The 23,471-nt window shown below is 48.7% G+C and overlaps 1 protein-coding gene across 1 annotated transcript in view; it reads left to right on the plus strand.

The window, feature by feature from the left end:
• GNAO1 (G protein subunit alpha o1) overlaps positions 1–23,471 on the plus strand; it is a 145,020-nt gene that overhangs the window by 76,737 nt on the left and 44,812 nt on the right. The window contains exon 3 of the mRNA XM_085301137.1: positions 14,056–14,216. Coding sequence (XP_085157263.1) covers positions 14,056–14,216 — 161 coding nt within the window. The remainder of the gene's footprint in view (positions 1–14,055; positions 14,217–23,471) is intronic.

The raw sequence follows: 23,471 nt of genomic DNA on the forward strand, positions 1-23,471 counted from the left end.
AGCGACCTGCTCCATTCCTGGCATGGCGAGACTCAGCTTTGCTCATGCTGCCGAGGAGCCAACCCCAGAGGAGCTCTTAACGCGTGGCCCAGCCTGACCCACAGCCTGCCCCCTTCCCAGGGCCCGAATGCTGCCTCTTGGGAYGTGGGGGAAGAGACCGGACAGCTCACTTTGCATTCGCAGTCCTAAGCTTTTAAGAGTTCCCACGAGACACGAGGGAGAGGAAAAGCAAGAACAGGGCGTCCGCAGGTGACAGTCGCTGCTCGGCCTGCCACTAGCCTCCTGATAAAAATCCCACGAACGTTCGCAGGCGCGTTTCGCTGCTGCAGTCGCTTACGTAAGGGCGACGCGCACGTTAAATAGCATCACGGTGCAGGCACAGTCCTGCCGGCCAGCCCTCCCCAAGGGAGGACGCTCTGAGACGGCACCGCGGGTGTCCCGAATGGGGCACGGCAGGGAGAGGCTGCTGTGGCAAACCCATCCTTGCAGGTGCAGTGAAGGTTAAACCCTGTTAGCCACAGTCCAACCCAGTTTCAGCTTTAGCACAACCAGACGTGGCTAATTCTGTAGCTTGGATTTCGTGCAAATATTCAGGTTAACGTTCCACAGCACTCTGGAAGCCTGAAAATCAGCGGAAAGCACGTTTCTTTTTTAACGGGAGGAGCCTGAGGGATCTTCTGGTGAAGAAGAAGGGCACCTCCCATCCAGGCAGCCTGCGGTGCGAAGGGAGGGAGGTGGTTCCCGTCAGCGGCCAAAATCGATAGCACGTCGCAGTCCTGGCTGGAAAGCTCCTGGGACCCAGGAAGGCTCTGCCCTTCCCTTTACTCTAACCAGCCCGAATCTGCAACCGCTGCAGCTTAAAGCGGGGGAGAGGAGCGAGGAGCCGGCTGTGCATTTCGATGGCGGCAGGGCCGTCCTCGGCGTGCTCCGCGCAGCCACGCCGGGCTGCGGCGCCGCTCCTCTTCCCCGGCCCCCGAAGRACACCCCTTTCGGCCCTCCCTCCCCGAGGCGCTCCCCGGCAGATTTTTTTGTTGCTGCTGCTGTCACTGAGCTATTCCTTTTCCATAGGCTGCCCGCGTTCGCGGGGCCCTTTGCAGCTAGGAGACAAGAAGTTGCCTTGGTTACCAAGCCCTTAGATGTTTGGAGTCCCTGGCACTGCTGTGGCTGCTCCCGAGCCCTTTTGGGTTATTTTTACTAACCACACAAAGATGCAGCCGGCTGGTCGCCAGCGGAGGAAGTAGCCCTGCGAGCTGCAGGGAAGGCGAGCGTCTCGAGGGCATCGCTCACGCCGCTGGGGATATTTCTTCCAGCGCACCAGGGGCTGAAGGCTCGCAGGAGAAGGGGCACCTCCGGAGCACGGGCGTTCCCGCCGGCCGGGGATGCCTGCRGAGCGCAGGGGCCCGCTGGCTTCCGCGCGCCAGCCGAGCGGGGCCGGAGGGGTCCCTCGTCTCGCCCAAGGGGCCGGCGGCRGGCCGCGTCCGCCGGCAGCAGCGAGGGAGCGCGGGCAGGGGGGGCCGCGGAGGAGCGCGGCGGTTAGGAAACGCCCGCAGCGCCGCTGCGAGTTACGCAGGGGTCGCAGGCCCAACCTGCTTGCTTGAAAGGAAGCTGGATTTTCGCATCCMTTAGACACCTCCGAAGGTCTCCGCTCTGAGTTTTTATTGGCAGTTCTGCTCCGTGCCGCGGGGCGAGAAACTGAGACGCCGCGGAGGTGCGTACGGCGGGCAGGCGCCTGGCCGGCAAGGTGGGTCTGTGCCGGCAAAGAGTGACGGACGGTGAAGAGTGACGGATGGTGAAGAGTGACGAAGAACCACCGAGAAGGAAACGTCGGCCAGGGGCAGCTCCGGCCACACACGGGTTCCTTGCCCGGGCCCCGCCAGCCGCAGCCCTTAGCCCCCGTCGAGCCGCTGTTATTTGGGGCTTATCCAGAGGTGTCACTCTGAACGCTACTGCCAAGTCCCGATTTCTGAAGGGGGAACATTTTCAAGTAGCCATTTACTCTTTCCTTTGCAATGATGTTAAAAAAAAAAAAAAAGCAAAACAAAAGGTGATTAAAAGAAGCTTCCTAATCCTCTGCTGGTGCCTGAGCAATTTCCAAGGTTCCAGAGCAACATGAAGATATATTATTCTCAACAAAATGTATCAGTGCCGTGTTAAGCCCGTGCCCTGTTACTCATGTCCACGCTGTCCTCTGCTCCGCACGGCTTGGCAAGAAGCCGTTCAGCTGCAGCGGCCGAGCGACCTGCAGACCCAGCGAGGCTCCCGCGAACGCGGGCCAGCGGCAGAGGAGCACTCAAATAGCGGGTCCTGCGAGAAGGAGGCCAAGGACTGGCAGGATAGCACCTGCGGCGGCGAACGTTACCAGGTAACACCCGCAGAGAGCTTCGGCCCCGGTGCTGAGATGCTSCAGCGCTTTCCCGTGCCGCCCGCGCCGCGCCGCCACGCGCACTGCTTTTCCGCGGAGCCCGAGACACTGCGCCGTGGCAGCGAACCGTTCTAAGGGGACCCAGCCTATGTTCTCTGTATGTATCACGTAGGATTACTCACGAGGGAGCAATTTTGCTGTTTCGTGCTGTTCTCCATCACTGCCGGGACTCCCATGTGCCTAGGCTATCAAGATGCTCACAGATCTGCTTGTCCCTTCTGGGGCATCCTCCGCGAAGTGAGGAAATCTGCCTCATCCACGCAACTGCCATAACCGCCGGCCGCTTTTCTTCCGCTGCTGCCGAGTTTCCTTGTCAGTGCTGCACGATGCCATAGTTACAGAGGTGTGGGACTAATCCGGCTACAGCGGGCTATGGGCTTTCTGTGTTTGACATTCTTTGATGCTATATTTGTGCCAGAAGAATAAATAATAAATACAGAGAAAAGCATCAAAAGATTTCTTCAGGGCCCCCAGCCTGCCTCTGCTTATGCTTCCTAAGCGGTTATAAAGATACTTCTCTGCCACTGTCTTATTTTACGGACTATCCTGTCATCTAATGCTGTACCTGAAGTCCCATTTATCCAGTCTGTCTGCAAAGAGCAGTTAATAAAAGAAAGTTCTTATTCGCAGCCCTGAGAAGGAGACGTTGACCCCYGATCCCCCCGGCTGGCCTTTCTCCGACACATCCCAGCCGGGCAGCAGCCTTCCCGGCGAAGCAGAGCGTGTCCTGTCACCTAAGTCAGGGACAACTTAGACCGCTAAAACAGTGGGGACTGGGAAGTCAGGAGGAACCCGAACGAGATGGCAAAGGCGACGGCTGCAGATAAAGGCACAGCGGTGCCTCGGGCAGCGGGGAGGCGGAAGCCTGCGGCCGCGCGCGTACAGTTAGGGTCGGGCGCCAAGGCTAGCTTCGCACCAGAAAGGGAAGCCAAGCCGCGTGCCCAGCAGAGGGGTCAGAGATGAGACAGACCTGACTGCTAACAGATTGCCCCAAGCCCACCAGACTTCCCTCCTTCCCTTCCTCTTTCCTCCCTGGCTTTGCTCCTTTCTGCTCTTCCTCCTTCACCCACCAAAAGGGTTGGGGAACKTTCATGCTTCTATTGTATGGAAAACGTAGGGCATTTTTTCTCTGCAGCAATGGAAAACAATACCTAAGCAAATGCTAGCATGTGAAGTGCCTTAGGTCTGTTACGGAGGAGCCCACGGAGGGCTGGTCTCTATAACCCCTGGTCGCCAAAGGAAGAGCTCTTCCGAGGCTCGTACCAGCACTGCAGTCTTGATTTTGCCAGCAATACCRCAGCCCAGGAGGGATTTAGCTGCAAGCTTGTCTTTCATCCGCTCTGAGCTCCAGGRTTCCTTCGAGGTAGTCCCAGACACCTCGAGCAGCCACTTCTCAACCACTGTCCCCTGCACCCCCAGTGCCACTTGCACTCCCATCAGGGCCTCATTAAAACGCACCTCTTCCCCCATGGCTTAGAAATCCCCGTCCTTCCTGCAGAGCAGCGTGCGCAGACAACTGGAAATTAAGAGGGAGGGAAGCCAAACCAAGATCGTGGCAATAATAAGTCACGCGCGCAGCTTTGCACACCAGCCAATCAATTCATCACGTCTCATTTCATCCCGTCCCCTTTGCTGCGTTAGCATGATGTCTCTCGAGGCTGCAGAGACCTCGGGGGTCACCCTGTGGCTCCACAGCTGCTTGYATGCACTTGAGCGCCAAAATCCCCAAACTTATCAAACCAGAGTAGTTGAAGGTTGTAAGTAAATGCTTTCCGCAGCCAGCTCTCTTGGTTGTCTGCGTTGAGACCTGCCTCCAGTGAAGATCCAAAAATGACTGCGTATCTGCACAATTTCATCTCCACTCTTCGTAGTACTTCCCCAGAAAATGTTATATTTGATCGGGAAAGCGTCACAAAGCAAAGCATTGCCATTTCTCTGGGGTCCCTCCTCCGAGAGGACTTTTTCTTTAAACAAGCAAGGGAAACAAGTGTGCAGAACAGACTCCGCAGTTCCCACAGTGCCCTTACGGTCCAAGGTGACACCCTGAGAGTTAATATTTAGCCAGCTGCTGGAACAGCTATTAAACCGTGGTGCCAAGACGCCGTCTCAYGCTCAGTACATATATCCTGGTCCTGCGGCTCTCCAGAGGCTAAGGAAGAARGGGCTCTTTCGTTGCGATCGCCTCCGTGGCATGCAGACATCTGAACAGCTTTAAGGGCAGCATTTTCCACCACGGTCCGCTGTGGGTAGGTGCGACCTTGCACGATTTCCAGTACCATCCTTGGCACCGTTTCCTGGGGTATGTAGGGATACTGCACTTGTAAAGCTCAAGTCAAACATAAGTAAGAGCCCTTCCATCTGCCTGCAGCAGGGATCATTTTGAAAGACTTTTGATGAAGGAGTACAGAACTGAGAAACAAGAGTTCAGGTGGTGAGAATCTCAATTAGAGCTAAAAATAAGCTGTGAACAAAGGACTCCTGAAAAAGCAAGTTACAAGCTCCTATCATGTTTGTTACTAGACCTGGACAGAAATATTTGAGGAATAGTAAATCTGCTGAAAAAATACAGTTTAGAAACCCCAAACATTCGTGAAATCAAGTTAAAACCTGCAGGTAGTCATGGCCAAGAGAAAAATTATTTGAAAATTTGGAAACTCTTTCGAAACAATTTTTCATTCCTGAAAGGCCAAGATGTTTTGTTTTCATTAATTTTTCCAGCTTGTCACTTGGAAACAGAATTTTTGTTTGAAAATTGACATACATTTAAATAATACATTTTATAATATAAACCAACCCAAAACAAAATATTTTGGCAGGGATGAAGGAAAGTGCTTTGACTGGATGTGAAATGACATTTTTCAGAGGTCTTTAGGTCCACTGAAGAATGCAGAGGAAGCTACGTTTGATCCACGCTGATTTTTCACACCACCTGATTTTTCAGTTCTGCCACCGAGTGAAAAATCCATTTTTTCTTTGACATTTGTGCTACCAGGTCTCACACCATCAGTGCCGGGTGTAGTTTCAACATACACCGTCAGGCAGAAAGACTGAGCTGTGGACACCAAGTCGACCAACCAGCATAGCTGTTCTAGTGGTGAGCCGTAAGAAAACCCTACCCAGATACCCAGGGACATGTGTGTTGCAGAGAAGGAAAGAGGCCTTCCAGGATGCCTCAGGGAGCTGAGACCTACCAGSAATATGGGAGGAAAGATCTTTTTTTTGTCCAACTTGTCCTCTAAATAGATGAAATAAGGCTATTTCTGATAGCAAGTTGGGAGTTTTCTTGAGGGCAGATGACAGTAACTCACACTTGATCCTTCATCACACTGATAAATCTGCTCCATTAATTGTAGAGTGGGTTTGAGCGCCCACCGTTCAGCAGCAAGCTCTGAAAATTAAACTAATTGCTAGGTTCCAGCACTGCATGGTTTCCCAGCAGGAAGACTCTGCCCTATAAATCATATTACATGAGTGGCATTTAGCCAGAGATGTTAAAAAAATCTGCTTTGTACTGAGAATACTCCCACCGCAGGGGACATTTTCGCATTCTGTCAAAAAGACAATACCTTTCCCCCTCTTTGAGCTAGGGGTGCTCTGAGGCCAAAATCAGGGTCCCCTCTGCCGTGCCATCCTTGAGTCATCGCCCAGAGGGACGTTGATGTGGAAATTCTTAAAAACGCATTCAAAGAGTGAAAAACATGCAGGCTAAAATCATCTTTAATTCCTGAACCAGAATGGGTTCCTTGGGACGCCAGCACGGTCCCCAAGAATCACTGTCSCTCTCATCCACTTCTCTTCAGCCATCCGTTTTGCAGTGAACGCAAAACAGCAATTTATTTTTCCAATCGCACCAGCAAACGCCATCCCCCACCTACTCTCAACACTGTAGGATAACAGACGTTTCCCTGCCAGTTACTGCAACATAAACACTCCTATGGTGTTAAATTTTATGCACGTTTACCCAGCAGAGTGGATTTTAGAGAGCAGAGAAGGGCAGAGCAGTGGCAGAAGCCCGCTGCAAGGATTTTTTTCTCTAGTCCGTACATGTTTCCAGCCTCCTCTCACCCCCGTGCTGGAGCACTGCCCCGCAGAGTATTAAGCCATGCAGCTAATGTCCCCCATCTGCGGCTCTTCCTCTCTCATCCTCTCCCCGGTGGGCAGCACTGCTTGTGCCTGAACCTACTGCARGTTGTTTCTGCCAGCGCAGGACCCTTCAGCAGGCATGCCGCCCCGTGCCCACAGGGCAGAGGACCCCCAAAGCCCCCCGCCTCCTCCGAGGGACGGCGGGGCAGCTTGCAGCTTCCCCCCCCCCCCAACCTTCACCTGTGCCCTTGCAACAAGGGAAACAGGCTTCAGCAGTGTGAGGGGTCATGATGCCGAGGAGGGGAGAAGAAATGGTTTTGGATGGCGTGCAACCAAACTGTCCCGCTGTTTGTATCTCACACTTAGCCACAGCCCATCTATTTGTGTGCTGAGAAAGAGCATCTTGTGCAACGTGGCAGGAAAAGCCAGGGCTGGTGCRCTAGGTGGCCAGGCATTTTGTTGAACTGGAAGTGACTGGGGTAGACAGGGTGCTGTTTTGTTACCGTTCACCGCAGCCCATGCTTCAGGACCTATTTTGAGACTATTTAACACAATCACATCAGCTCTACGCCTCGTTTGTCTGCCTTGCTYAGAACAGGGCAGGACCTTGCTATTTCCTGGAGGGAGGCAAACCTGGGGAAGGACTTGCCACTCAGCTGCATCCCTGTTGCGGCTTTAGTTCTGATTCTGCTGCCCTGCGTGGTTGGGCGGTGGGGTTTTTTCACCTCTCTAGGGAGTGAAGTACTATTTCCTACAGGATCTGAGCTTTCACGAAGGAGGTAGCCAGCTGGCAGCCCAAGGGCTTTGTGCAATCCACGCAAAAATTTTATCTGGTCCCTAGATTGCCAGACAGTCAGCAGTCCAAGCAAACAAGGGATATTACTGAACATGTGTTGCAGAGGGGGAAAAGATGCTTGAAAAGACATTTACAGGTACATAAGAGCGAGGCAATATTATTTGATCAGCTAAAGTATCGTACAGAACAGCTAGTAATAAAAGTAATGCCAAAAACAAAGCAGTGGGCCTGCTTTAGAGCTGTAATAACATCTAATGCCAGTCCTGCTCAGTGTCTCCCCAAATAGGAAGCAACAGACAGAAAGCACAGCGGTAACAAGGTTTCAGTACAGAGATCCCAGACAAAATACCAGACACAGAAAAGTTGTTTGGCCAAGACAGTCAGAAGTGATGGGACTCTCTTGGCTCCAGAAGGATATGGAAACCAGGACTTGACTAATTGCTAGCCAGACAGCCCAGGCTCAGGAGAAGAGATCTGCACGTCACTGCGGTTGTCAGGTTGCGTTTGCCATACAGAATAGTCTGTCTGCTCTCAGAGAGGCAGCAGCCCTTTGGGAYTGTACCCAAGTCAAGCAACTTTTTTTGCAAGCTATTTTGCACAAAGAAGATAGAAAATGGCTAGCGTGACATTAGGGAAAGCCAGCCATCTCTAACTTAATTTGTTCGGCTTGGCTTTGCTGTGCGATGCAAGTTACTGGAGAGTACTATGAGCCTCCCTTCGCTGTAAACCTGTCTTCCAAGCATCTGCAGATGGCTGAGATCTGCCTCAGGAGCTTTCCAAATACATTTCAGACTACTAAGAATGCAGACAGGYGTTGTCAGAGGTGTAATGCCAGTGCTCACCCTGAGGAACGCCCTAATGGGCAGGATTGAGGTGCCCCCAGGAAGGTCCCCCTCCATGGACATCCTGTGTGGATTCTTGATGCTGGTGTTCATCTGAATTTTTAAGAAATCAGCTTGATTTCCAGGTCTTTTCAGTTGCTCTCTAGCTTATACAGGGTTGGCCTGTTGATAACTAGTGCAAGAGTCTCTGACTTTTCTAGCATCGCTAGTAAAATGTAATTCTTCTGTTAGCTTTTTCCCCCCATTGTGTTTGGCTTTTCTGAAATGTTATGAGATGCAGCTTCGAGCACAGCCAGTCACCAGAGGAAAATGCCCCRGTGTTAACCTTTGGGATAGGTTAAGAGACAAGTGTGATTGATCAGAGTAAATAACAGCAGAAATGATATTTACTGGGATTTAACTCACCAAAAGGAAAAATGCTATGCAATATGACACCCTGGGTCAGACCTCCGGGGGGGTAAGTCGGTGCAGCTGTAGAGGGTTTTGCAGATTGTACCGCATAGCTTCACAGAAGTCTCCGCGTTTCTCTTAAATTTTCCTCTTCCAGAAACCTGTTTCTTTAAAAAAAAGTCTCCCAGTCAATGTCCAGACAACTTCAAAGGTTCACAACCAAGATTTACCCTGGGAGGGTTAAAGAGACACAGACCTTAGAGACAGACCTCGGACGCCGACTCTAATGCCATTCTATGTCAGCAAGGCCAATAGGCCTGCTACTGCTGACTTCAGCGGGCACAGATCATACCTGCTGGCAAGGAACTAATAATTAAGGGTGATTTATATCTATCCCACCATTATCTTTGTTGAAAAGTCTGACCTGTAAATGGCTGCATTTGTATGATGAAAAAGAATAGCTTACAGAGACAAACCTGACTGCCAGTATTGTCTGACTGTACAAACAGCCCCTCTTCCTTCCAGTAAGATAACAAATTAATTGGGATATGTGGCTGTTGCAGTTAAAGTCTCGAGTTTGCTTGCTGAACATACTCCGGGTGCTTGGTAAAAATGACATATGGGAGACAATTAAATAACTGCCATTAAGGCCAGGTTAGTGAGAAAACAGAGTCCCTCGTGAACTGATTTTATACCCCGCCTCTGATACAAAGATACACACAGAACACAGGGTCAGGAAAAGACATACTCACTTCCCAGTGAGTTAACAAGCTTCTTGTTTACATCAGCCTATGGATTTCACTGTCTTATAAAATCCTACTTTGTCCTGGCTGTAAAGAATCGCCTCCATTTGCTAATCRGTGTGTTGGCTTGCTTTTTAACGGAGGGTTATTGGGTCTTGTGGCTCGATCGTTGAAGATTGGAGGTGTAATTTATCCTCCCACAGTTTCTGAACTCTGCTGTTTCTCCAAGCCAAGGCCCTGCCTGCCAGCTCTGATGTTCACGCTGGAGGAGGACATGTTTGGTGGTCAGGAGTGACACAGAGCTGAGCACATCCAGCTCCAGGTAGTGAATAACCCAAAGACCTGCAGCTCAGGAGTTCGGGTCTGCCCCACTGTGAAAAGCCCAAGCCATTTGGAAGTAGCAGCAGGATGCATTGGAAAGCTCAGGAGGAGAAGCCAGACACTCCTGCCTAGTCAGAACCAGCCTGAAGGAAAATAGGTCAAAGCCGAAGACACGAGCACACAGCGCTAAATCATCCAACCATCCCTGTGACACCCACCAAAGGGATGAGYCAGCTCATCCAGCCTCCCAAGACACAACCAAGCAGAGAAGACCAGATGTGCTGCTGCAGAAGAGCTTGAGAGATGACGAGACCCTACTCGGGAGTTGACCTGAAGATGTGATGGCAAACACTGTTTACGCTGTCAGTGCTGTGCTACTCCAGCAGTAAGGAGAAGAATACAGAGATCTCAGGCCCCAACATGTTCACATCAACCTCCCTATCCACTCCTCCTTATACTAAAAATAAAAACCAGATGTTTGCACCCTTGCACACCCAGTTCCCTCACAAGTCCTCCTCCTTCTTTTCCAGTTTGACCTGGGCAGCCAGGAGCTGCAGGAGGTCAGGGGAGCCTGGGGAGGCTCAGCCCGCTCCCCTTCTCTCGGCTCTTGGGTCGGAGGAGCTGCAGGGAAACGCCAAGGAGCAATGCAGGGAAGAGCAAACCACTGCACCGTTCTGTGGCTCCTTGTTCCAGCAGTCCCAGGGGCAGGCGGCCACCTATTTTTAGCTCCCAAGGTAGCTGAAATACCACCATGATCTTCATTAACTAAAACCCCGTAGGATGAGAACGGCAAGGCAGGGAGGGGGAGAAGGGTGCTAGCTGGTCTGGTTTGTTTTGCTCTATTTAATTGCTCCCTTCAGTACAGCCGCAAAGCGTGGCAGGAGGCTCAGCTCCTCTCACCTCAGGAAAAGAGGGAGCGCCAGACCCAGGGGAGGTGGGAAGAGAAAAGTCAGGCAGGCAGTATTTAAAATCTACCTGCTGAGCCCAGAGGGGGCTGGCGATTTTAATGTCATCCGCAGCTTGAGATGCAGCCTGGAGAGGGAGAAACAAAAAAGAAGTATCTTCTCTTCTTGGATCTTTAATTGCTCGTTAAAGCATCTAACGAATGAACTTGCGGATGGCCCCACGCTCCATGACGGAGGGGCTTTATCCTTGGTGCAGAGAGGAGGATTTCTTAAAATGTTCGTTTCCTTTGCTTTTTCTGCATCTCTAAAATTGCAAATTGGTTGACACATGGTTCACTCGGCAAAGTAAAACCTAGTTTTTATCACTGTGCAGCAGGAGCAATAAGCTTTCCTACCCACAGTTGCCCTGCTCTAGCCTGTTGACACAGCCTGCCCTGCAGCCAAGCTCCCAGCACCAGAGGAGGGCAACCCTCTACAGCCAAAAAGCAGGCACCCAGTGGCTGCCGAGGAGCTCCAGCCTCTTGATTTGCCCGTACCAGGAGAATTCCTTGCCCTACAAGCTGCAGGCCCATGCAGACCTGATAGCCACGGCCTGGTGCGGTTGTTCCTGTTTGCTCCCCTTCTGCTACCGTATCTCTGCTCATYTGTCTTTTGTTCGAGCCCTGAGTCTTGAATCGGAGGCGACTGCCTCATATCCAAACCKTGGAAAGGCAAGGCAGCTATTTCCCAGCACAGAAAATGTAATGACGATGACACTCCCCCCGATACTTGGCAGAAAGCAACCTCCAGTTTAATCCACGCAGGTGAGAAGCAGCCCAGGGCTTGTCCACAGCAGCTARAGAGCTTCAGATACGCTTTGCCGTCGCAGACAGACAGACGTGTAACCTGCCCCTGTAAATTCCCCGCATGCATGCACACACACGCGTGCCATGTTCCAGACGTATTAGAGACCTCCCTCCTACCCAATGGAAGACGTCACACTACCCAACAACTCGGACAGGTTGTGAAGCGTATTGCACCCATCTGAACCTGCCAGGATGTCAGTGAACCAGGCAGAACCACGCGGGCGGGCACGTGGCTAGCAACCAGGAGGGTGAGCGTCCTCCCGAGGAGCCCCAAAGACCTTTGCTCATCAGGAAACCGTGTGCRGGGCAGGAGAGCTGCGTCTCAAGCTGGGTTGCTCAGGGACTGCCCAGGGCCACAGTGTTACAAGAGCCACAAGCGAAGAACGGCATCAGTCACTCCCCAAGCGCGCTTCCTCCTCCTGGCTCCGTACTCTCCCTATAACGGGGCCGCACCGGACTGCAGCCCCGGGCAGACCAGCCATTACCACATTTTGTATTATTTAAAATATGTGGAAAGAGAGGAAGAATTACAGCTCRTGAGCAATGTAGGAAGATAATACTGAGGATTTATGAATATTCACTGAGATCAAGAAGCACTACAGGGCAGAAAACAAGCTTTGGAAATTAGCTGAGTTCTTCAAGGTTCTTCGTTTGTCTTGGCCCTGAGGTGTGAGTCACCAGTACTATTCCTCAGTAAAAACTGAGGTCTATACAGAGGGCAGGGAGGATTTCTGGACAGTAAAATATGAAGTTAAATATGTTGTGATAAAGACTTTCTGTTCATAAAGTCTTCACAGTGTAAAGACTCCACCCCATTAAGTTTTATGGGTTTATGTCTCCATACAGTACTCAGACTTCTTCAGCCCATAAAGACTTAATGTTCTGGGGACTTCAAGCTTTCTCTGAGTGTTGAAATCTCCAGCAGTTTCAGTCTCCAGTGGTAGCAGTTTGGTGCCCTGCAGTTTTTCAGCAATTTCAGTATTTGACAAACAGATGCTGCAAAAGAGTTTTGTCCTGGCCATACAGTCYGTGCCATACATGTCGGCTTTCCCAAACATACACTTAGATATATTATGTGCTTTTCAACATTGGCCATCCTCCCTTATAATTATTGCTGTGTCCTAAGAAACAATCTGCCACAAAACCTTTGCCACAAAACCTGTAGCACCTCGTCTCCAGTGCTCAGGAGGTCCCTGGAGAGAGACCCGTTCAGCAGCTGAGCTATTCCCAACACAGGTGCTAAATTAACTGAACATCAGACAGGAACATCAACAGCATCTGGCAGGGAAGAGTAACAGGATAAAGCACGCTGCAGCCAGTAATAATGTGAGAGCACTTTGGAAGAGGCTCTTCTCCAGCAGGCAGCGAACAGGCTCCCCAGGAGCTGGGCACCAAACTTCTGGGGGCTTTGTGGTCATGAGAGATCACTGGGATAGGAGATGATTGTCCATGGGACAAGGACAGCGAAACCTGAGCTCTGTCCACACTCCTGTTTGCAAGACTTGCTYTTCTGGTCAGCTTGTGCTGGTTTAGGCCAAATACCCTGGAAGGCAAGGCCTTCCAGTTGGTTTTGTCCAAGAATGGGTTTGATCTAGCAGACAAAGGTTCACATACATCAACACAACCCCTAAGGCAGCTAAGTTGAGCCATGTTTCTCTCACCCCTCAGCCTGTGGATGTCTTCACTTGCTTGMTGTAAGCACATAAACAGGTCAAGAGCTCCTTTTTTCCAATTAATTATAGTAATAAAAATTCAGTTTGTTTCAGCTGGCAGAAATGTGCAACTTTTCCAAATCTTTCCATTAAAACCATGAAGGAAAAACTCTGCAAAATAGCCAGCATCCCTGGAGCTTCAGAAGTCTCTGGAGGGGGTGGGAGATCCACTTGCTGCAAATCAAGGAGAGGAGGGTCAGGAATTTGGGTGTACCACTTCACAAATGAGTGTCTCAGCCACTGTGGGCTATTACAGTGAGGCTGGACTCAGCTATTCCAAGTCTGTCTAGACGTTCCCAACCGACATCTGAGACATCTTCCAGACCCAGGTTTTTGTCAGAATGATACCCTCCAGGAAAAGTTTCTGTTCCAGTGAATCAGATTTTTCTGACAAAAAAAAAAAAAATCCATCCGAAAATCACCAGCTGGTCCTAGCCTCACTGCCATACTCCTTAACCACAGGAGATTCCTCTTCATCTGAATCACAAAGCACTACAGACAGCCAAGGTGTTATGTATTAACATGAATTAGCCCCTGCAGCAGGGACACAAGCTCATAGGAAATAACAGGATATCAGAAAACGCAATGAACCAGCATCAGAAAAAAATTGTTTCAGGAGCCCTTCTGCCACTCCTGATACAAACGATTCCTACTTCATTAGGATTGTATGTGGGGAACAGGAACCACTGCCAGAYGTGCATCACTGCTAACAATTTAGAATACACTTGTACGTATATGAATTTTCTTTGGCAACCAAAAAGCTCAGGATAAACATAACGCAGACTAATTCATCTGCTGAATAGAAGTAGTTCTTCATATGTGGTGTATTGCACAAGTACCTGTTTCCTTATCGCTTCCCTGCTATATTTTCCTCTTGCTCTTCCTGCTAGGTCATACAGTCTGGATCCTGAAAAACACAGGCTCTCACGCCTGGTGGTTTGGAGACCTGTTTCTGCCTCCAGCATCTACCTGACCCCTTGTTTCTTTCCTCTGCAGGCTGATGCCAAGATGGTCTGTGACGTGGTAAGTCGGATGGAGGACACAGAGCCCTTCTCTCCAGAGCTGCTGTCAGCTATGATGAGACTCTGGGCAGACTCTGGGATCCAAGAATGCTTCAACCGGTCCCGGGAATATCAACTTAATGACTCGGCCCAATAGTGAGTATCTCTGCCCACTGGCTTTTGCATTAAGAGGTTGCGTTTGGACTTGTTAAAATTTTTAACTAAAGTGGCTCCTAAGATGTTGAGTTATCTCTCTGTCGTGGATCAGGGCAGGATGTGTGTGGGTCACAGACTATTGAGAGGTGAGAAAACCCAAGCAGGGCTTTCCCTTCACCTCTGGCCCATCTGGGCTGGTTCACAACCCGAAGGCCAGGTTCCCATACTGCTCACAGACGGTCCAAGGCAGGTTTCTGCAAACATAGATCTAAYGAGCAAAGGCAGACCAATCCGTGGACATGACTGATGACTTGTTTGTTTGCTGATAGATTATAGAACAATGTGACAACTTGCTTTGTAAGGCAGTACAACTTGCGATTTTACTTTTGTGATACTCATATACTACACTGACAGGCAGCTGGATTACCACCAAGGACGGGGGGACTCTTCTTCTGGTATTTTACATTATTCTCACAGTGCAGTCAGTGGCACCTGTGCTATTAGAGACCAAATCAAGATTTTTTTCAATCACGATTATCTGAATCCATGGCTTTGGTTCATCCCTTTATGAAGACAACATATTTACCCGTAAACAGCTGCTCTGGCCCTAAAGAAACAGTGAATGTTTCCCCAGCTTCTGTTTAGGCCCGTTCTTAATGATAATTCCTCCTACCTGCATGCCGTGACCTAGGCAAGGAGACTAAAACATTTCATGTCATAATTTCARTCACAGCATAAAAGCAGCTGTTACATTCAGGCAAAAGCTCCCCCTGGCCCTGTACTGTCTTGGATAGTAGTCAGCAAAAAACGGTTAAGTGAAAGTATATGGAACAAGCAAGAACGGACTGGTGCCTTTCCCAGTTATACCCACACACCTTTTGGCAATCAAAAGCATAGAGGCTCGCCAGAGTGGTGACAGGGGAAAGTTACCTCCATACTTTTGGCCTTCACCATATCCCACGTCAATGATGGCACCAGCTGAATCACGCATTTCTGGAGCTGTTATTCTGTGTTTAAGTTGTTTGACGTCTCTGCTTAGAGTCAGAGAATATCAAAACACGGCCCCGTGCACCGGGACGGCTAATGATTTTGCTGTGTTTGGTGGGCCTGATTTTCACAAGTCTGTACCAGCTCCTCCCCTCTGAGCTGGCGGGGCAGTTAGTGAGCTCAGAGTTATTCCTGCTGTTGTGGTGCTGCAGTGAATGCAGTGATGACGCATCCTTTGGCACTGACCAAAAACCAAACGGGAGATTTGCAGATGTGTTGTTGTGTGACAGCATCCTACCCAACTATTTCACACCATGAACAACTACATCTAAGTGATGATCCTGACATTATGCTGACATCTAATCACTACTAAGTGGAAATTCATGTTCAATCTGTATTTCATTGCCTGTAACAGTGCAATCTGCCTTCTCTTGCCAGCAAAGTTTTTCACAAAAGAGGGATCCGATGGCAAAAACATACCTTTAGAGATATAAATTACATAAAATCCCAGTCATTTGCATTACAACATTGTGGAAAATTCTTCAATTGCTTTTAGAGCTATTTACCTTGAGGAAACTATTTTGATTTGCCTTTCATGCAATATAACTGTTGAAAATAAAAAGCATAACCCTCCCCGTGTGACCAGTTGCTGGGCAATTCATCAGCAAGAGCTCTGAAACCACAAGCAGTCTCTAGACATAACTCAAGAGGCTCTATGCTGTAGTGTTCACAGCAATATCAATGTATAGTTACATTCTAGCAAAATTAATTTCAGTGTCTTTAGCAAAATCTCTTGCACTGCATTGAAATTCTCAAACTAACCAACACCACAAAAGCAATGTTGATGGAAGGGACAATGGAAGGAAAAGAGAAATTAAAGCCCATTTCCTTATACATTACTGCTGCTAAAATCAATAGAAACGTATATTTGGCTAAACATTGAACTTATCCCTTTTTTTGGATAGACATTGGACTTATCTGCCCGTAAGTGAAGAGCGGGAGCACTCAGACATGTACACCAGGGAGCGTGCTAGGGCACGCTCTTGCTCACCTACTTGGCTCTCACGCGCATTCAAGCCAGAGTCTGGTTTGCCATGTACCCTATAAAGCTGGCAAGATTTAAGGCTTCTGGTGTATTTTCCACCTCTTGCAACTGAGGACCCACAGAATCACCATTCAAAGCTATGGCAATGATGCAAATCTGTCATGGAAGGAGGAAGACCCAGACTTTTCCCTTCAAAAGCTTTCCCTCTTCCTAGCTGATGGATGCATCTGTGGCCAGAGGAAGTCTGTGCTGCCTGTCTTCATATCCAAACTGTCAATTTTGTTGTGGCTGGACAATTTTCTTGTTGTTAGCTCAGATGAAGCTAAAGAACACAAAGTCCTTAGATCTGCTGCCATTTAGGAGCCTCTGGTGGTTCAATCACCACGAGCAGAGATGCTGTCGTAGGGCTGGGACATTATAACACGTTCTGCCACACCTCTAGGCCTTGCTGCACTATACCAGATGGTGATGCAAGTGAGAGCTCAGTTGGCACTTACTCACGCCCAGTGGATCCCCAGCAAAAAGAGGCATATTTTTCATTTAATCTTTGAATGCTTTGGGGTTGTTCTCTTCTGCATGAGCAAAAGATTTGAGACATTTTTTTTCCCCCCATGGGAAAGGACTTATCTTTATTGACACTGATAATGGATTTAAAACACTAACAACTACAAAATGCATTTTCTTTAAGGCTGAAAAAAAAATGAATTCCAACCAAGAATTGAATCTGAAGCTCCTCCAAGTTTGCAAGCAGTGATAGGGATTGAGCTGGCCTGGCAATGTGCACAAAAGGAGCATCGCTCTTATTTCAGGTTTCTCTCAGTGTGAGGACACAGGACCTGGTGGTTTCTAGCAGGAGGGAGGTTTGCAGCTGGAAGCAGAGGTTGCACTCCAGGGTCCTCGGTGCGTGTCCCAAAGCCCCGACATAGCAAAGTGCCTCGGCTGCTTGCAGACGGAGCAGCAGMGCAGGCACGACCCTTAGGAGCACGCTAGGACCCTTCGCCCCTGCAAGCAGCATCCCCCAGCRATGCTGAACGCCCTTCGGAAAACGCCGCCCAGCCCAGTTATTTCTGAAGAACCYACCCGCTCGCTAAATTGACAGCGGGTCAGCCATAGCCTTGGGCACTATCGTCTGCTTTATTAAATGAAGGGACGTGGGCCAGATGCTCTGACTGTTCCCTGCAACCTCCAAAGAGACTGCGCAACCAGACACAAACCAGGCCTACTCTGACATTAGTACTCCCTCCTCCTGGCCAGCGCAGCCGTTTGCCTACATTGCTCCTCCAATGCTTCACATTTATTTTCAATGGCTCAAACAGCAGGCCTTCTGCTATGTCCCCTGGGAGACCAAGTCACAGGCTAATCAACAGCATACGAGAGCTAGCAGCATGGTTCTTATTAGTCCGTCATTAATTTCACCGAAAATAGATTTAATATTTCATATTAGCCTAAACATAAGTGAATAACAGCTCGTCTCTCCCAGTGAGGATGAGCAGAAGCACGTTATTTTCTCTACTCCTGTGCCTGCCTGCCTATCAGGGTGGACTTCCCCRCAAAGTTGATGTTTTTCTTCTTTTAGGTTCTAAAGTCGGTCTGTCTTTAGCAAGGATTGTTATGTACTGTGAAGGAAAGAGGAAGGGGGGCAGACAGCACAGTTCGCAAAGAAAGAAGCATGTCAGAGGAAGAGGGGAGGTTCTGCAAGGGACCCTCTGTGTCCTGGACAGCAAAGAGTAAAACAGTAAGGAAAGCCAGGAAGAGGAGATAGTAAAATGTAGCAGTTGGTTTCGTCATTTGTTGTTAGTACATTTTTTCATCCTTCCCTAAGGCAAATTTATGGGTGGGTTGAGTTCTACTTTCCTAATCTCTTGATTATGTTTTTATTCCTACTTCATCTCCTCTTTCTTTCTCGTCTCAATGCCTAAGAGCTAAATCTACCTCTGATCATCAAAAAGTCTGAGCACTGCTGATGTCTTTTTCTTGTCCAGCCAGTTTCTGTCTATGGAAGCACATCTGTGACCCACATTCGCATTCAAAATCAGCAAAACAGGGGTTTCCAGCTGGTTTCCTTAATCTCTTACTTTTGTTCAGATTTAAAACTTGCCTTGTGTTTCCTATCATTGAGTTTCAAATGCGAAGCTGGTTGCTGGAGCATAGTGCCTAGGACAAGTAGGATCTTCATCACCCAGAGGTGGGGAGAAGCCTCCAAACTTCAGGAGGGGAACAGAGCAGGCAGAGCATCCACACGAGCACTCATTTTCCATGTACCTATCCCAACAGGCACAGGCCCCACAAGATGTGTAGGCAGAGACAGTTCACAAGTACATATATACAAAAAAGGCAGAATCTGTATCAAGTAGATGCCAAAATGAAAGTTATTCTCCCCCTGCTTCCAAGCATATTGAAAGATCACTTGATAATGCCAAGGCTGTGAAACTTCAGTGAAACTGCAAAATGTTTTAGGCCTGCATTCAACCCATCCATCTTCACACATATCTGAGGTGTCAGGGCTAGGAAGCTTGTTGCCTTTGGCTCTCTCCATAGGGAGTGAGGGGAGGGAGAGATGCCTCCAAAGAGACATACAGGCCTCAGTGCTCAGTGGAAAGAGATAAAATTGTCTACAGCCCTAACACAGCTTACTGCAGCCCTTGTGTCTCATCTCTGTGGCCAAAATCTGAGCCCAAACTAGACAACACTTCAGTCTCTTCATCTTCAGCTACTCCTCTGGCAGAGACTGTTAGAAGTGTTGCACGAAACTCAGAATAAAACACTGGTGCCTTCCCTCTCACCCTATCTCACCTGGGACTGTTTTCTGGTCTCTTTTCTTGGCTAAGGAATTGCCTTTGCCTCATGCTATAACCTTCCTTACCAACTATACCTCACATGCCAGCACCCACTTTACATGGAGAAAAGTCAAGAAATTAGAGCCAGATGTTCCTGTGATACAGTGAACTGCTTCTTAGACTGAGCCCCAACAAGACTGCATTSGAACAGGCTGCACAGAGAGGCGGGAAAATCTCTATCCTTGGAAGTACTCAAAACTGAGCAACCTGATCTAACTCTGAAACTGGATTTAAGTTTCAAGTTGCCCCTGCTTYGAATGAGGAGGTTGAACCAGACACCTTCCAGAGGTCCATTTCAAACTGGCACTTTTGAYTTAGTCTCCTTCTCTGGAGATATTCCAAGCCCACCTGGATGCAACCCTGTCTAACATGCTCYAGGCRACCCTGCTTGAGCAGGGGGGTTGGACTAGATGATCTCCAGAGGTCCCTTCCAACCTTACYGATTCTATGATTTTGTCTTGTTTTTCCCATTGTCCTGTATCTCGTAACACTGGATTATAAAGGGAGAAGGGGACAGCAAATGTCTTCAGGGCYATGGCTGTTGCCCCGTCACAGCAGAGCTCATGAGCTGATGGCACTATCTTTGCAGTAACTCAAGCAGATGGAGTTGGAAGCATCAGTAGAGCTAGGAGGACAAAGACAGCTTGTGTGCTGGTGTCACTTTGTCACTGGGACAACATATCTGACAGAGACAGAAATACTAGAGCTGACTGTCAAGAAGCAGGTCTTCACTGAGAGGTGACTGAGGCTGAGAAATAGCCTCTGAAAAGGAGGGAGGCCAGTCCATCACCTGGGACGTTTGTAACCAGGCTCTAGAAAATACTGTGAATACACTCCTCTGTCTCTCACGACATTGAGATATAACCCAATAGCAAATAAGGCTCCATTAGCTCCCATACTTATTGTATGTTCTTCGCAAAATCACCTGTTTCCACCTCTCTGATGGTTGGAGTCTCCAGTTCTTAGCCAGTCCTTTGTAGCACTTGGGCTAGGGCCAAGTGATGAATCCTGATGTGCACAGGTAATGCAGAATTACCAGGGACTCTGGAGAAGAGACTGAACATGGCCAGGCAATGGCTATTCAATCCTGTTTGAATTAATCAGGCCTAACTTAGTACTTTTGCAATTAATAAGCCCATGCTTTCTTACTCTATACAAGCKCTCTGTTATTCAGGGCCATGCAGCTCTGTGAAATTAGTTTCAGCAGCCACGTAAACCTTCAGATCATGCGACTAGCAGAACACTGTCATTTTGCACAACTGTCAGGACRTGGTCCATTTTAATGAGCTCCAGTTGTTGCCAGCTCCCTCAGATTGAAGAAAGAAAAATTATAGGTCAAGGTTTTGCATTAATATTCCCATCAGGGGCATAGATTCCATTTTCTCATCATAGCTTTTGCATTAGAATATGTTTTTCTGTGAGCGCTCTTTATTCATACCTGTCACTTGAGCTCGCTTGTGTTTAATTGGAGGGAGTAGCAGCATAAATGGAACAATCCAATTAATTGGGATGACTGTATTGCACTGTTTATTGAACAATCCACCTTTGAGTCTTAGAGCTCAAGCACCAATAAAGCAGAAAGGGTAAATACATCATGATAGTCAAGGCAGAGACGTAGATATCATTTGTCTGAATTTATGGTTTAATTTACTCCTGCAAGTAAATATGGCCACCAGCTTTGAGTAATTAAGTTCCCCCGACGATAAGCAAAACAAAATAGCGCATAAAGCCCTGGGTCAGTTGATTGGAATCACTCATGTTGCTCAATTCCCACAAATTGGACACAAAGAGATTTCCCAGGAAGAGCAGCACTGCAAAATCTGGTGGTGCCTGGTATAAAGTAAGGCTGTCTCTGGTAAGTGAAGCCTCTATTTTCCCAGTTTGGGGGAAGCAGGGGCAGGCTAAATGACCAAATCAAGGAGCCAGAAAAGCTGAACAGAGGCTGCGTTTGCTCTACAAAGAACTGGGATTTAATCCCAGAGAAGTATTTGCAAGAATGAGAATATTTGGTGCAGGAGTTCCTCTTCCACCTTGGCCCTCCTGGATATATGAAATGATCAAACCCCTTTTGGAAGAGAGAGGAGCAAGTTGCCAGAGAACTTGGTTGTCACCTAGACAATATAAATGCACTGTACCAGAGGCATCATAGTTCACAGCACCTATGGAAGAAAGTTCTGCAGAATGAAATAACCATACAAGTAACCAGATGGCAGAATGAAGTAGCCACACTAGTAACCAGATGCTGTGCCATCATTAAAGTTTCACATCAAATAACATCCCTCAATCAAGTTCTTCCTTATTCATATCTTCGCCCACCTGTTAAAATCAGTAGCAGTGCTAGCTTAGCTCAGATGACTTCCCAGACAACTGAGCCTTGCAGAGTCTGCTGCTGGCCCAGGTTCATTTCTATTCTCAGCCTTTGGGGTGGTAGGAAAATCAGAGCTAGTCCATGTCTGTGACAAGACAGAAAGCAGGAGCAAGTAAGGAAGCCAGCCCTTAGCCCTCAGTGGTAAATGCAGAGAGGAGAAAGAAAAGGAAGAACTGAGGGAAGAGATTTTCTTCCATTTTATGGATGACTTTTGCCCATCCCTGTCCCAAGACATAGCCATTTATTGTAATGGTCCTATCTGTGATAACAAACTGATCTGTGTGAAGGTATCTGAGCGGGCCTCACCCTCACCTTAACTACATCCCTGAAGAGAAGAAGCCACAGAGCAGAAGTTTAAAGCAGAGCATGTCAAAGTGCCAGGGAGGTATAGGAAAAGAGTTTGCCAGCTGAAGCAGAGCTCTGTCACTTTGCTCACTGCCTTTCCATGCAAAATAGGAAACTCTGCAGCCATCTCCGCTGAAAACCTAGAACATCCTTAGCTATGGGTCTTGCAGACCTCTGAAGTCTGTCTGAATAGACCCAGCAGATAACACAGACCTCACTGCAAGCTGAAGCAGAAAAGTTATGTAGGTAATTCATTCCTCAGGAGCACTGAGCAGTACCTTCTGCCTCTGTGCCAGTTTTCGCTGCCGTGTAGCATCATAACAATGTTGTGTTTGGCCTGGGGATTAAAATGTCTCTGTCTTGGCTAAATAAATTGCTATTTAATGACCCACAATACCAACCGAAGCTGTGCCATTTTTAACGAAGCTCCCACTCAGCAGGGCAGGACACAGGCAGTAGTTCATGTTGGTGCTCTCATTTCTAAAGCGCTGCTTGGTAGCGGGCAGTGTCTGACAAACAGCGGGGACAAGGGGAAGATTGCAGTGGTGCCTTTATCAGAGAAGGAAATCATCTAGCATTAATAACAGAAAATGTTCCGGACTGGTCTTTTTTACCCTTTCCCAGATGATTGTTTTATTCACGTTATGCAGTGGTTAACTTGGGCGCCGTGCCAACCTACAAGCAGATGCATTTTGAGTGCCTGAATCTGCCACCTTTTTTTTAAGATGATATAAATAGGCTACTTATGGTGCCACTACTTGGCTACTAAAGTTGGCAGCTCAAGTTAATTTGTGCAGAAATTAGCTTACGACTTGAAAAAAAAGAAAACACCACCTAAAAATCCCATAAAGTTTAAATTACATTGGCCTTGAAAAACACATGGACCGAATGCAATGAATTGTCCATGGTGCGAGGCTGCTGTAACATAGCGCGAAACGCTCTGAGCTCCTACGTGGTGGTTTTGCCCAGAGGAGGGAGGGCAGTGCCAACATTTGGAAGCAATCCTTTCTCTCTATTTTGCCTAGAGAACGGGAACAGCCAGCACCACCAATTCCCAAAGGTAGCACTTTGATTTATCCTAGAGGAAATGTGTTGAACCACAGTCTTAACCCCTGGACAACCCGTTCTCATYGACAGTTTCGACACAAGTTTCTTCCCTTCTTGCAAAGGGCTGTGGGTGACAGATTCGGCACAGAGAGACTTGACTTTTTTTGGCTGAATATTTGTGTATTTTTAGGCCGAAATGTCCTTATGAAACCAGCTGGAACTGGCAGGCTGCCACCAAGGGTTGGGGTTTTTGTGTTTTCTCATTGCTACTTCGTAGTGCTGCCGGCGGCCCTCGTTTCCTAACGGCTCTGCCTTTTGGCAGGCGCTGCTCGGGCTCCTGGGCAGGCTTGTCCCCCGCAACCTCCTTGTCTTTCATCCAGCCTCCCTGCCATGCAAGGCTCCTCTGGGGACCCAGCTCCAGAGAGGGGTGTCCCAGCTCTCCTGGAAGCCAGCAGAGCTTCCTCAGAAACCCTGTGCCTCCTTTCCCGCAGAGCCAGCCCAGCTTGGCAGCCCCGGCCTGGACCGCGGCGATCCCAAACTTCCCTCCCCGTATTGCAACCCACAGTTCAGCATTGCCTGTGCTTGCAGCTCTCCAACAAATAYTATCGTTCATGCAAGGTGACAGC

Source organism: Rhea americana, unplaced genomic scaffold (assembly GCF_003343005.1).
Source record: "Rhea americana isolate MKP2758 unplaced genomic scaffold, rheAme1 scaffold_172, whole genome shotgun sequence".
Taxonomy (NCBI): Eukaryota; Metazoa; Chordata; class Aves; order Rheiformes; family Rheidae; genus Rhea; species Rhea americana.